Raw genomic sequence first — 15787 nt, 5'->3', positions numbered from 1 at the left:
GCACAGCCTGGATGCCTTAATTTGTGTAGAAACTGTAATCATTTGTTCATTTCAAGGTGAAAATTGCATTTTTTAATTTAAATTGTATCCTGCGTGATAGGCTATTATCTAGAAAAATTGTCACTGTGTATGGCGGTCTATGCCCTGCCGTCACGCCTGTTTAGAGCCCACCTCTCCTGAGAAAGGGCTTATATATGAATCTCCTGACTGAATGCACCCAGCTTGTTCTTCACTTAGGGCCGCCACTGCACTCATTTCCATTTTGTTATTAATATTAATTAGTTTGAGAGCACAGCTCAGATTTTAAATGTAAATCAAGCCTGGCTTCACAGTGATTTTTATCTCGCTCCGATTTCTTAGATTTACAACTTTACTTGGACTTTTTTCTTCTCCTTTCATTTTATTTTTTTAAACCGCTTTATGGGAGGTGTGTGAGATGATGTGTGCATGTATGTGCACACTTAAATAAGTCAAGTTGCATCTCATAAATTGAATGTACACTGATGCTATGCAATATAGGTGAAATATTTTATAAAGTGGGGCACAGTCTCTGGTAAATCAGACGACTTTAAGCTATGACAATACCTCATTTGAGCTCCTGCTTTTTACTTCTACATGACAGATTGTCTATCTATAATACCTGAGAGGGGTGACCATGAAATTCAAAATACCTAAAATGTTCTGAAAATAAGATTTTCTCCCTATGCAAAATACACACAGTTGGGTAGGAGATATATGCACACCAAGCTGTGCGTCTGTGTCTGTGTCAGTGGGATCCTTGAGGTGACGAGCACAAAGCTGAGGCTCAGGTACACGGCGTATGCTGGCATAATTACAGGATTTGGAGGATTATTATACTGTAAGTGCTTTCATGGCGACAGCTGGGAGCTTTTTACTCCCCGTGACACATAATCTCAAAGAATAAAACCAAGACCCCCAGAGCATCTCTTAATCATTTCTTAGCATACCTGCACACGGCTCTGAACTCTCTTTCTGAAGACAGATTTGTAAAATTAGAATATAATTATCATATCTGGTATAAATCATTCTAAAGTCATGTTTCCAAACACATATTTTCTTTAAAATGGAGACATTTTCTCGGGCCTGTTTCTGTTCCTCCTCTTCGTGGCTTCCCGGAGTCTTCAGCAGCTGGTTATTTATCACAGCATGGCCAGGTTCAGGAGCCTGGTCCCTAAATTAGATCTGAATCAGAGCCTCTATTCCATGGCTCAATATGAAAGTGAGTATGACCAGGCTGAGGCTACGACTCCTCTATCGCTGCCTCCTGAGCGATAGGGCCTCCTGGTCTCTACGGCGAGGCTCAGGAGTTTCATTTCCATCCCTGTGATCTAAACAAACCCATTACCGCCAGCCATTTATGCACAGGGGCAGTACGCAAGCCCCGGGCCCGAGGACACAGCCCACGGCTAAGCTACCGTGGCACAGAGCCACCTTCAATGGCCGTGTGTCCATATATAGAGAGGGGAGAGGAGGCACGGAGAGCTCGGGCCTCTGCACTTTATCTAAACCACTCCAGAGAGGCGAGTGGAATCGGCTCTTGTGGGCTCTGTTTATCCTCTGCTCCTGTAGTCAATCAATTAGGGGATCAAAGGAGGAGATGAGGGAAGTGTCACAAAGCTCTCCCACACACCACTGCCTGAGCTGCCACCTCGTCCAGTCTGAGTGACAGCAGACCGGAGGGAGACAAAACTCCCGGGCCGGCACCTCAGGAGACGAGCTGGAGCAAAGGGGACAACCATAGCACATGCCAAGGTCTAATCTGGACAACCAGAACACAAACTTTTAGGGGAATATATGAGGGATGACACACAGCAGGCAAAGAGCCACCTAACAATGCACATTGAATATACTGAGAGGATCCACTGAAATCCTCCACAGTGAACTCATATAGTCTATTGACCATACTCCTACCCTATTCACATTCTTCTCCACAGCCCAATGACACTGTCTTTATTTCAAATGTGTGTTTTCTAATTAGTCGCTGAAGAGAATTTCCACTTGCATCAAATTCAACCAACTGAGCCTGGATGATATAACGCGGCGATAACGCTGCAGTTTGAGGCTGATTTGAATCTGTAAATCTAAAGGGAATACTAAACATTCTGCATCTATTTATACTCGCTGAGCTGTTCAGATCTCTCAAATACTTAACAAAGTATGAAATATGAGTGATAGTCACCTCGTGATAGTGCAGTCTAAATAGAAGTTTATTCAGATGAGTCCTCACTTTATTTAGCATCAAATTTATCTCCTGATACAATTTGATGTTAATGATGTTAATACTTGTGATTAGCGATGCATTTAATTAGTTTCATTTAATTGCAAATGAACAGTAAAGTATTTTGCACTATGTAAAATGTAAACACGTCTCTCACAGTGTAACTTGGCAGATTTGTCTTTGCTAATTTACACTGGATTATGTACAGACATGTCATATAGACACATCCACCATGTTGGTTTAGAATCAGTCAGGACTGAATGAACATACCTAAGGCGTGTTTGACATACCTCCAGCAGCGCTGATGGTAAAAAGCTGAATGAGCTCAACTGTTCTGACGTGTAATATAAAACACAGCGGATGCTTCCACACCGCACCGGTTAGTTCCCCCCAGCATTCACACCATACCACAGAGATTTGCAGACAACATTCCCCGGTCAGCGGCGGGAGAGGAGAGCCGCTGCTGGTCAGTGGGCACAATGAATGACTTCCTACAGCTGCAACCAGACACGCTCTCAGTCTGTGTCTCTGAGTCTGGGACGTCTGAGCTCTCATCACTCCCTAATCACATCACCAGCACTGGAACAGTCGACTGGTGGCCCCGCTGGCTCCGCTAATGTACTTGAACACACATGGAGGACACACACATGCACGGGCTATGTGCAAATGTGTGCATGTTTACAGTATGAGGACAGGTGCAGGTATAAACTTCACACTAGGGCTGCCACCTACATGATTGTATTAATGATTTGTTTTCTATTAATCATTAAATGAACTCTAATAAATGCAAGAAATTCTAAAAAATACACATCAGAACCCAAAGTGTGTCTTCACCAATTTGTTTGGGAACATAAACCGTTCCTAACTTTAGCAAAGCTAGTAGAATATGCTCAGGACGTGTGAGCAGTTTGCTAACTAATACGCAGAATGTAGCTAGCTAACGGTCTGACCGAAATTTAGCGAAACATTGCGAGAAGATAACATTTATGAAATCGACAGTGATTTAACCAATATAATAGCCAATAATTTATTTGAAAGTAATGAAATAGACATTATTTGTACCCAAACACAACTGTCAAACAACAGCTGAGGTACGGCAACACCACTTGGACATTCCCCGGCAGTTAGCAGAGGTAGTAATGGTTTGTTAAGTTTATTCATGATTAGACATTTGCCAGTGATTATTTTGGACAAAGGTGCGTGGTTGCCTGTCGTAGAATCGTTTTTTTTTTTTGTTTGTTTGTTTTTTTAATTTATGTTTTTTATCAATACATTGGGGGTGACATTTTGAGCATATTTGAATTTTGGGAAGTATACCCCCCCAGTATATACTGTAATTACCATAAAAGTTAAATTAAAAGCCTAGTCCCTTTCACTAGCCCGGTGTGGCTACACATTTTAACAAATAAAGGCCTGTCTCAAATAGAGGCCTGGTCTGGTAGCCAAGCAGATCATTTTTTTAATAGAAGGTCTTAAGATGTATAAAACCAGGTTGTTGGCTACCTCAAATTATGAAGTTTTACAGTAATGCCTTGCCAAGGTCGTAGCCATTGCATTAACGTTAGGGGGGACCAAGTCTGCTGGGAGGTCTGGGTTGAGCTGTTATTAATAGTACGATTATACAATAATAAGTTTCCCATCATCAACCGATGGAACATGAACAGATCTTAGCTTCATGTAAAGCTAGCAAGTGGAATATGCTCTGATTTTATCGGCTGTTCGCTAGCTAAATGCTGATTTATGGTTGGGCACGTGACACTTCTGAAGAGTTTTTAATTTATGTTTCGTGAAGGGTTTCAGTAGCCGTCATGGTAATCAGAGACACTGCATTTTTTTGAGGCCCAAGTCTATTTCTGTCACGTTTAGAGAACTGCACAGACAGCTGTTTAAAACCACACAAATATCCCACTGTATGTGTTTTATTATCCATATATTCATTAATCGATCTGTCTGATTTCCCTCAGTTGCTACGGTGGGCTGGCAAATATGAATCAATAAATACAAACACTGTTGATTTCCTCCCAAGACGCTGGAATTAAAAGTATTTTGGTTCAGTAAAGGCTAATGTCTGCTGTCAGTCAGCCTGGTGGAGGCAGTTTGGCCATCCGCTCTCCTCTCAGCTCCGGAAGAGCTGCTGCTGACACATGGCTTTTTCTGTGGACAGAAACACTGAATGCGGGTTGGAGTCGATGTGGATATAAAACTCCATGGCGCTCCCACCATTTATATTGCACAAAGAATATGTCGATGTCAGCGACATAACAAACTTCTCCTGGTGCACGACATGAAAGAAAAGTGTTGTGCCATACTTTTTCTATCGTAAATACGTAATTTCGGTCTAGCAACATTCTTCAAAAGTGTTGCGCGTCCAGCCATCAATTACACTTAATACATAGAATGTATGCTAGCTAGCTAACGTTCTGACAGGAATTTAGCATAACATTGTGAGAAGATAACCATTTTTAACCCCATTTTAATGACAAAACCTAACAATCGATGGCGATGCAGCCTAACTAAAACCCTTTTTACATTGTACTGTAGTTTTCCACTTTTTAATACAGTGTTCAACATTAATTGAACCTAAACACACTAGCAACAGCCTCTGCTGGGATACGGCAACACCACCAGAACAAACCCCGCCATAATACTAGCAGCTTCATAGGGGTGGCCAGATGGAGCCACTGAAAGTCTTGGGGTGGCACATTGAAACTAAAAGCTCATACTGAATTTTAGGAATTTTATTATGCTGTTATCGTACATAGGCTAGTTGAAGACTATGTTAATTAGGAGACATTGGTAATTGTATACAGATATATTTTGGTTTCTTATTTTAGTAATAATATAACATAATTGGTACCAATGGATGCTGTAGGTTGTCACGTTTCACAAGATGTTAGTACCTTCGATCTAGCTTAAAAAATAAGAACTCCACCGCCTCCTAAAGGCAGTAATGTTGGCCTCCAATTAGTTTTGGTAGAAGCGGCCAGTGGGGGGGCAGCAATTGTTACAGAGGGGCCATTACCCCTCAGGACCCCCTTGGAGGAACCCCTGACCAGCACCAGTAACATGACAGTGGCAATTTGTCAAGTTTATTTTTGATTGAAGTTAGATTTGCGAATTACTATTTTGGACAGTGGTGCAGGGTTGCCTGTTGTAACATGGCAAATTTTTGTATTTATATTTTTTAATCAATATTGTGGGGCATTATGAGCATATCTGAATATTGTGGGAATGTGTCCAATATAAATTTACTGCCCTGGAACAGCAATAAAGAAAAAAGGTCAAAGATATTCAATGATATACAACAGCAAATTCTCACATTTGAGGAGCTGACAGAGAATTTCTCTCATTTTTGTTTACAAAATGACTTAAAAATCATTTATGAAAATTAATGTAGATTAATTTTTCATATCGCACTACTCCACACACACTAACACCACCAGGAATTTGAATTTTACACGTTTTAAACACACGCAGAACACACTTCACACTTCACACTAAAAAAGAGGCGACTGGAAGAGTCAGTTTTGGATCTTTAATTGATAACAGTTACGCCAGTGTTACAGTAAACACACCAACAGGCTGAAGGTAGTAAATACCAGTACAAGTTTCCCACTACTCTAATACTTCATACAGCAGAATAAATTATACCATGATAATATACACACATGCGGAACAGAAAAAGGAGTAAAGCAAAGCACAGATGTCAGAAAGCAACTAAACAGGTTAAGGGTCAAACAGACAGGAGAGAGGGGGGATAAGGTGTTGTATGCTTTAAATATCCAAATGTTTATTGACGCAAGTGTTAGAAATGGGTTTGATACACTAAAGACGAGTCTAAAATTCTTCCTTTTTAAAATATACACATGAGTGAGGCGTCTAAGCGGAACAGCTGGAGCTGCTGCGATTCAGTGCGGAGTCAGCGTTACATCGACTTCTTCTCCGTGAAGTCTTATTGGTCCACAGATCAAACGTGACTCGATTCAGTTTCCCAGAGCAGAGAGGCTGCGTTCACAAGCTTCACCGTGCTGAACCGTTGGTGAAGTCCCACACCGGAGTCTCAGGTGCGCTAGGTCCATGGTCCAGTCAAGTCTGGTCTGCACTTATAATCAGTCTGTGAGATCAGGTGGTCAAAAACACCCTCGGATGTTTCGTCCAGCCACCTTCCAAATATACAGCTGTCCTGTGGTCCAGGGAGTCGATCCGTCACCAAGCTGTCACTTTCCATCGAGCTCAGTTTAATCCTCTTTATACATTTTTTAATTGGAACATTTTTAATGGAATTTATATTTTACTAATTTATACAAATTCATTCTTACCTGGGCCCAAAAACAGGAACAGAAGTTTTGGTCAAAACAGGTAAACCAATTAAATACAATTAAAACAAAACCAACAGAAAAACAAGCCAGTTAAGGAAACTCAAATCAAACATTTACTTCCACAGATCCCTTGCTTACCTACCACTCAAGATAGTTTTGTTTTAGTATAAAACATACTCTTTATAAACAAACAATACACAATCTGCTCCAGCTACTGTACAGGTTTCAGTTTGTAAAGGCGACTGAGGACCAAAATCCTGTATTGAGATAAAGTGAACATCGTCGTCGTCACACTGAAAAATATCTCACACATCTCAAGGGAACGGCTGGTCCTGGATTGTGTCAAAGTCAACTATGAGTGCTACACAAACGTCTCGTATCCACTACATTTTTTCTTCTTTTTGTACATTTCAGTGAGTACGTCAAAGCGGAGGATTAGAAGGGGGGGCTCCGGTCCAAGCCAGAGAGGGGGGCCAATCAGCGGTGTTACCTGTGCCCTTTCACAACTGACTGGATTAAATGATTTTCCAGAGTGCATGTGAATGGCACAGCTTGTGTACTTTTTAATCTGGTAACAGAAAGCGTTGGAATGCTTGTAGTTTATTCGTGGATGGAGGCGGAGGAATGTTTCACAGGAATGCTTGTTTAGTCTGAGCGTGGAAACCAACCGAAGGTGCATTTACAAAATGAGCTAATTACTCTATAAAAACACAAATACTGGCTAGTAATGGGAAGGGTCACTGTGAATTAGCTTTGACATTATTTCTGTGTGATTTAATCTGCTTTACACTGTTAAAGTCACACAGGGTTCCCCGGCAGATGGGATTTGGGAGGAGTAGAGGGGGAATTGAGTTAGCCCTCCTTGGCAAGGTCCATATTTCTAAACAAAATACATTAATTTCCCCAATCCTGTTTTTGCAAACAATGCCCCCCTCCCCATGGACCACGGCTAAGGATGGGATGGAGGTTAGAAGGGGAAAGCTATTGGCCGCCAAAACGCTGCTTTAATTCCCTGCAGAATCCATCCAGCCAGACTTCCCACAGAGTGGCCAAGTTCTTTAGGAATGTCAAGATGAATATGAAAGTGGGAAGGTCAAATCGCTCACGAACATTAGAGCTCAGGGAACAGGCAGAGGAACAGCAGCTTGGAAAACAATCATCCTCTCTTTGTGTGACTGTGCCGACACGCGAGAACATGCACACGCAACAGACACTCACTCCCGAATCGTCTCAGTCATCCACACTGTGTTTTACACACCAACATCTAACAGAGAAAAGAGATACGAATGGAATCAAAGAACAACATAAATCACATTAACCATAATCATATAACAGCAACAATAATCTTAACAATATCAAAAAGGAATAAGAGTCGTTCAAATGATATTGGCTTTGTTAACTACTATGAATAGCAAGGTCAAAGTACATGTTGTTGATGGCTCTAAATGTGTGCTGGACTGCAGCCATGACAAACAGGAACCCGGGCCAAGGCGGCCGACCATCCTCGGGGGTTCTGGGGTTCTGTCTGGTCTTCGGAGCAAAACAAAACAGGGTTTGGGACTGGGGGGCGGGGGGGAGTACAAGGAGCAGGCAGAGACGCCCAGAGATTGAGAAGAGAGGGTGCAGAGCCGCCTGGTGGTTGACAATGGCGTGAAAAGTTTAGTTCCATTCCCCGAAGTGTCTTGTCACGCCCGCAAGCGTCACTTTCTCTGGTACACAGCGAGGCTGCATGTCTGTGCGCTGATGTCATGGCCGGGGCTGCAGAGCAAGCAGCAGAGAGGCGAGCTGGAGTTGGAGTCCAGACTTGATGGAGCATGGAGGAGGGCGGCAGAGGGCTGAGGAGAGTGGTGCAGGGTGCAACCCGGGCGGAGGAGAGGGCTTTAGTAGGCCTGTCCCGTCTCCACCTGCAGCAGTCCCAGCACGGCCGAGTGGTCTCCCAGTTTCATCCTCCTCTGGGTGGACAAGCTCACGTTCTTGGCCAGGTAGTCTACGGCAGCTGCGCAGGGACAAAAAGACAGAGAAACACACACATCAGACAGGTGGTAGATTCCTGAGACATATGTCCCATTCAGTCTCATTTCATTCCTCTGATTAAGGCTGAAATAAGTTGTGGCAGAAGCGAGTGAGTCAAACGAAAAACAATTCACAGCGAGAGAGTGAAAGATAAAAACCCCTCCCCTGTCCCTTGTCTGAGGTTGGCACGCTGCTGGCACGGAGCATGTGCATCCTGGTAAAGTCTCCATGCTGTCACTCAGACGGGTCCCCGTGTGTGTTCTGTGTGCCAGTCTTCATTACACTTGGCATCTCTGATTTCATGCCCTCCACACTCCACATGGCCGATCATTTTCATCCTCAGACAGCAGCTCTCTCCTCTCTCCTCCATTCATTACCCATCTACTGTGCTCAATCACCATCTTAATTAACCTCACATCAGCTCACATCCGCACTGCCATCAGTTTCTCGCTTGCTGACAAAACACTGGTGCGCACACACAAAAACGTGACGGGTTGGCACGCGCTCACGTGCATTCACGCACCACAACACAAATAACATTTTAAAAAAAAAAAAGATGCACAATGCAGCAGATGACGACGAGAAGCTGCACATAAATACAAACAAATGTGGGCTAGCTGGCGCAGGCTGGCTTGTTGGGGAAGTGTGCTTCATTTTACCTCTTATGAATGGCTGTGACAGCATCAGTCAATTATGCTAATCTAATAAAGCTAACTCTTTCCTGCCCTCAGGGTATGTGTATGTGTGTGTGTGATGGGGAAGAGAGAAAGAGGGAAAGAGGGAGAGAGGTGGGCAAGAGGACACTGTGGCCCCTGAGGGTGTGCCGTTCTTTGAAGTGGCCCTCTCCTCTTTCCCATCCAAGTGGAGTGGGGTGTGACTAAGGCAGCTCTCTAGGAGGATGGTGGTGGTGTTGGTGGTGTGAGGGGGGGGTCTTTATCAAGAGCACGTGTCTGCCTCCACCAACCGGGGTGCAAAGGTCAGGAGGCTCTCCTGCCTGGGAGTTTTAAATGTGGTCAACTTAAGAGGAGGGCATGAAGGACTGAGTCTGGTTTGGACATAAAAAGACAAAAGCACAACAACTGGAGCTTGAAACAAACGCACAGTGTATAAATGTTAACGCAGGGTTTACTCACTCTGGCCGTACTGGCTGTACTGGTAGCCTGCAGTGACGGGGTCCACGCTGTAGCTGGTGGCGCTGTAGGTGGGGGGGCAGTACGACTGGGAGGAAGCCAGGCTGTCCACACTCTTGATGGTGTCAGAGCGCTGGCTGCAGCTGGCTGAGATGGGGTTGGAGCTCTCCAGGCTGCTGTGCAGGGGGGAAATGGAAAAGTCGTGCTGGGGCTGGGAGGGTACGGCGCTGGGGTTACTCAGGATACTCATCACCTGGGGGGGAAGGGGGAACGGAGGATGTTAGAAATTTGGAAAATTGAGGATCAAAGCATTGACAGAGTTGAGGGAAAGTACTTTTTTCTGCAAATATAGTGCCACCCTAGCACTTCACGGTAAAGATGCCAATAGAAATATACCATTTCAACTTTGAAATAGGGAAAGGGAAAAACTTCCCCGTCAATTTTTTTTTTTTAAGAGCAGGGGGAAGGATACGAGGAGGGTGATGAGGTTAAAAAAAGGAGAAAGGGAACAAGAGAGACTGTTTCCATTAGCTGGCGCTGCCAGTAAGTGTTCTGCTGTGGGACAGAAGGGTCCCAGGGTGATAATAGACCCACCATCCGTGCCAGACAGCCCCTGTCCCGGAGCCTGAGGCCTGAGCCCGAGCCTACAGCACAACAAGCACCAAGGGAGTCCCTAATCCCTCGCCCCTAGCCTACCCATCTCATGAATAGTAATGGAGTTGGAACTGGTAAATGATCCCCTCAGATCCCCACACAAAGTAGGCTCCACAAACCTTACTGAGGGGCCCGCTGATACTGCAGGTTGAGGCTCGCTTGAATATCACAGTGTGTATATTATTCATAGTGCATAAAAGCTTCCAATTCAATATTCTAGATTAATGTAATAGCATGTGACACTCGTCAGAAGAAGGTCTCAAAATATGTTAAAATGGAAGAGATTACCTCTAGTGCTACCCCAGTCTGAAGCACAGAGGCCCAGAACACTGTGAAGAATTTAGTTTTCTTATGCTGCGAGTTTCTTTAAGTGAAAAAGGAAAGTGGAGTGTGTGAGAGTGTGTGGGAGGGGGGGTGGTAAAAAGGGAATTGTCCCACACATGCTTCCCTCCTATAGCAGGGCAGCCTTCCCTTCAACATCAGGTTCATGTTGAGTTTTGCTATGCTGCACTGGCCTTTGGCCCCCTGGCTGCTAAACCAATTAGCCCATCATGGAGGTGGTTACACAGGGGTGATGCACACGCAGACATATGTTTGCATGCATGCACACATGAACGGACACATGCACGCACGCACACACACATAGGCTGCAAACATAGAGGCGAGCCAAACAGTCCACAAATGATGCACTAGGCCAGGAAGATCCCACCGAGGGAAAATTAACCATATTCTGCAAATTAATCATATCTTTAGAAAAGGCCTCCCAGGAAATATGAAGCACATCAGAAACATAAAGGCTGGTTAGTCATTTCCACATGTTAATTCTATCAGTATGGAAACCCCCCCCCCCAACTACCCCTCCGTCCCCTCCACATCTGCGGACAAAGCATGTGACATGTATCCATAAGAGGGAGATTCATGGCCCTCTTCATGCCGGACACATGTGATGCTTCCTCCCATATGGAGCCGAGCTGCACACTCTGAGGAGGATGAGAGGAGTGTGTGTCCTGATGGGTTGTGATGGCTGAGAGTGAAGGAGTGGGGGGGGGGGGGGGGGGTTGAGCTTGTTAAGTGTCCTGAGAGAGACAGCTGGAGGGCATGAGTCCATTTTAGTCATTGGTTAATTGAAGCTTGATTCCATCGCTTCCTTATGAAACAGAATAGCCAACAATTGGCTCGATTATTATTCATGCTCATAAAAGTTCCTCAAAAGAAAATGACTTCTTATCGTTGACATTGCGGCAGCTTTGCTATTTTAGCGAATTAGCTTGGCTCGGCCACTTTAGAGTCTAACAAGTGTTGTCATCTGTGAGGAAGTCGCTGTCCTTCAGTCGTCCATTTTCCAGAAGACTTAATGATCTGAAATTTACTAGAGGGGAGAAGGTGAGCTCCACGTTCAACTATGTTGGAAACTTGGAGTCACTTCAGCCTCTCAGCAACCCTGTCTTACATACAAATTACATTTGTGTACAAAGTACAGGACCTTGACACCAGAACTTTGGGTTTGCATCCTGACTCCTGACTGTGGTGTGGGCAGCAAAGGCACTTTGATTAAGATTGTGTTTTTGTTTAAATATTAATATAAAAGGTAATAACAAAAACAATGCTGTAGTCACTACGATTGGATACTGTATTTGAAGATTGTCTAACAAATAAAACACATTGTCAGTGAACATTTGGATACATTCTGTGTCAACATTTTATGACTCGTCAGGTACGTTAACGAGCAACATCTCCTCATTATGTTAATAAAAAACGTTATTATGTTTCCCTCAAAAACATATTTCCTTATTTGCAGAGAGCACTGTCGGAAGATATAATTAGATTCTTTATTACACCACAATTATTATTATTATTATTATTATTGGCAGCCTGTAAAAAGGCCATCATCAGGAGATGGTACGAGGCAGAACCACCAACACAAGATGAATGGGTGAAAATTGTGAACGAATGATATGATGTGGAACTGTTAACCCACAGGATGAGGACCCAAGAGGAGCGATGTCGAAAGAACTGGGAGAAATGGACAGAGACTATGTCACAGGGATGAATAGCTCCTGAGAGACAGGGCAATCTGGACCACCTTTTTTCCCTACCTTTTTATAACACTTGGTAAAAACAATAAATATAAAGTGTTAAAAACGTATTTGCTGTTTCAAATTAGTTGCAGATAAACATCATTTCTAAAAGACAGAGCTGAAGTTGTCTTCTTCCACCCACATCTACAGTATTTCATGTTTTCCATGGGTCAGTTTTAATTGCCTGGCTTTGCTGCTTTGATGTCCCCATAAACTCCTCTCACTTCACATTCAGGGGTTAAATGATACTTTGTCATATAAGCTCGTAAAAAACATTTGCAGCTGGATACCCTCGCATATCTCTGTTGCTACATGAAACTTTATAGATCTCAAATTCTGGCACGCTTCCTGCTGACAAACTCCAAGTCAGTAAACTCACTCTCAGAGAGGAGTAAAAAGCTTTTTGTTTTTTAAGGTTTTTATACATATAACATGCACACAGCTTGACATGAATGTGTTTTTTTGAAGGTAATTGTTGATGCAATATTTGATGGAGTTGCGCTGAACGGGATCCGGTGCACCAGGACATCACTCGAGTGTTAAATTACTCCTCTCAGTGTACACACAGGTGCATTAAACAAGACTTGTGGAGTTTGAATAAGTGTAAAATTTAAGAGTTGAGAAAAAAAAATCTTAACAACCACATTATTTTTCCTAACATGCTTTTTACACTCTCGCAGAGACGACTTCCTCCCTCCCTCCCTCCTCTCCTCTCCCCCCACCTCCCTCTCTTCCCTTGCATACAGCGTCCTCAGCAGCCCAGAGTTCGTTTGTTGTTCGACGTTGTGTGAGTGCTGGTTTGGGAGATAATGTGAGCCAGGACCTAGTTTAAAGGACAATGCTCCAGGGCGTTCCCTGCCTCTCTAACCCCCCCCTCTCTCCTCCTCCCCTCACCCTCTCCTTCTCCTTTTTCCAGCTCCCTCTCTACAGATAGATTACTTTATAAATAATAATAAAAAAGTAATTAATTCTCTCAACTTCTGAGCCCTCCAGCCTGTGGCGAAGTGAATGGGGGGAGTGTAAATTGATACAATGTGCATCCTTTCAGATAAATAAATAGCGCACTTGAAACACAAAAAGAGGCCCTTTCATACCTCCCTAATTTCTTCAACAGTCAAATTACAATTTTTTTTGTCTGCGCGAATGTTTGACGAGATGTTCTTTGTTGGATTTCTTTCCAGAATAAAACAATGTGGCGGAGAGAGAGCTGAGAGAAACACTGTGAGTGATACAAGAAAAAAATAAAAACAAAAAGACGAGGGGGAAAAGTCTGCAACGAAACAGAGTGTAGATGAGCTGTGACAGCCCAGTTTGGTTTATTAAAACTTGTTGGCTTTAATGCACTTTAAAAAATTACTTCTACTATCTCATGCACTATTTAAATGTGCAGAATTTATGTTTTTAAAAAAAAGATATTTGTGTCAATTGAGCACTTGACGATAATAACTGGACACATGAACTCTTACATTGGACTAAAACAACACAATTCACAAATGTAAAGAGAGGAAATGGGGCAGTGAAAATATGATAGCCTATAGAAAGAGGGCGAGGGGGGGGGGCAGAGGAGGGAAGAGAAAGTGATATAGAGTGAGTGAGAGGAAAGTGGAGGCTTTGGGAAGTACAAAGACTCCTGTAGGACTGCGCTGGCCTGAGGGCTAGCCTGCCTGGAGAGCTGATAGGAGCCCCTTCTGTTCCATTCCCGGCGCCAGCGCCAACACACCCCACTCCACAAATACTCTTAATCTGCGCAAGACTGGATTAGTTCCTCTGTCACCGATAGCACCCTGTTCTGCCCAAATCAAAATGCCCCCAAGATGTACCTTTAAGTTAGGCAGAGGTCACCGGGGCAGGCAGGGAAAAATGAGCACTCCAAATGTCTGTAAGTTATCTGAGTGCTGCAGAATAGCATCTTGCACCTTAACAGATCTGCCCGGCTGATACTCGCTTCAGCAGGGAGTGATTAAAGATCCACAGTGATGACACTGAATTTCAGATCAATATTTGAAGGCCAGTCCTGAGGGTGTGATTACAGGAAGAGAATATACTGCTTAATTCTGTGACCCGGGAGTCGCACAGATTCACTGTCTGGAAAGTGTCTGACTTTGACAACTGCCAGAATATATTTATAAAGATACTGTGTTTACATGCAGAGAAAAATCTAGATATTTTCTTTAACTTTAATTTTAATTGCTTCAGATCCCTCAAATCCAAACATCTAATAACCTGACACTTAACAAATATGAAGGAATAAATAACAAATGAAAATATCATGGTCCCCCCCACCACCCCATCGAGTCAGTCGACTCCTGCTCCCACATCATCCCACCCTTCCCCCATCCCTCACATGAGAGGGCCGGCCCAGCGGGCAGTAAGGCCCCTCATCTGAGCAGACAAAATGACTATTTAAAAATAACAGTGATTGCATAAATTGAATTAAAGCGTTTTGGTCACGGTGGAGGTGGCGCGAGGGGTGGCGTGGGGCCGCAGCAGACAGCCGGGATGGTGGCAGGCAGCAGATGACGGGCTCTGGCCTGCATGCCACTGCGTTAATTGGCCGCGGCACATTAATAAAAACTGAAAAGTGTCTTCCACCAGCGACCATAGGATGAAGAGACAGAGGCAGAATGAGAGGTAGAATGGGGAGGAAGGGTGGGGGTGGGGAGGGTTGGTGCTGGAGGGAGAGAGATGGGCCTTTGAAGAATGTGGTGCGTATGTGGGGGGGTTGGGGTGGGGTGCTAATTGTGTTCAATTAATTGGCTGATTGGCACTGACAGAATCTGGGCACTGACAAGTCAGGCACAGATGAGGACGATTAGTGGGCACTGGAACAAGCTGTCAGTCCTCACAACATGTTAGCCATCCTGCGCCTGTGTCTCCTCTCCCCGTGAAGCCGTTCATGCGTACAAAGGACGCTGAAACAAGTGGAGAAAAGGCATATTTATTTTAGGCTGGTCCATACCTCTCCTCTCTGTCTCTCATTGCAAATTTTCATTAAGCTAAATCCTCTCCAGCTCACTTTAGCTCGTGCTAGTTTTAGTGTTCAAGACACCGCAGCTGCTCAAACTGGAGCGAGCCCCCCCCTCCCTCCCTCCCTCCTAAACATCCCTCAGTATAAGCTATAAACTTGGCCCTGCGCTAACCAGAGGTTAATATGCCGTCTATTGGACTGCAATTGGAGAACGTGTGGGGAGCAATCCTCTATTCTCTGCTAGTGATATGCTTGAGTAACTATGGGATGGATTCAGCCACTGGGAACAAGAGAGGCCCCTTCAAAGTGCACACACACACACACACACACACGCACACACACAGACTTCAACTCTCCGCACCTTGCACCAACGCCTCTTCTAAATT

The 15787-nt window shown here is 44.1% G+C and overlaps 1 protein-coding gene across 4 annotated transcripts in view; it reads right to left on the bottom strand.

The window, feature by feature from the left end:
- Positions 1-5760: 5760 nt before the first annotated feature.
- Positions 5761-15787, bottom strand: part of pax7a (paired box 7a) — a 49553-nt gene continuing 39526 nt past the window's right edge. For all 4 annotated transcript variants that reach the window (XM_033626901.2, XM_033626903.2, XM_033626902.2 and 1 more), the window contains 2 exons: positions 9705-9954; positions 5761-8554 (listed from right to left, as the gene is read on the bottom strand). In XM_033626901.2, coding sequence (XP_033482792.1) covers positions 8439-8554; positions 9705-9954 — 366 coding nt within the window. In that variant the 3' untranslated portion in view covers positions 5761-8438. The remainder of the gene's footprint in view (positions 8555-9704; positions 9955-15787) is intronic.

Source organism: Epinephelus lanceolatus, chromosome 1, assembly GCF_041903045.1.
Source record: "Epinephelus lanceolatus isolate andai-2023 chromosome 1, ASM4190304v1, whole genome shotgun sequence".
NCBI lineage: Eukaryota > Metazoa > Chordata > Actinopteri > Perciformes > Serranidae > Epinephelus > Epinephelus lanceolatus.
Note: the sequence above shows the minus strand (reverse complement) of the source record. Positions and strands in the feature narration are given on the sequence as shown.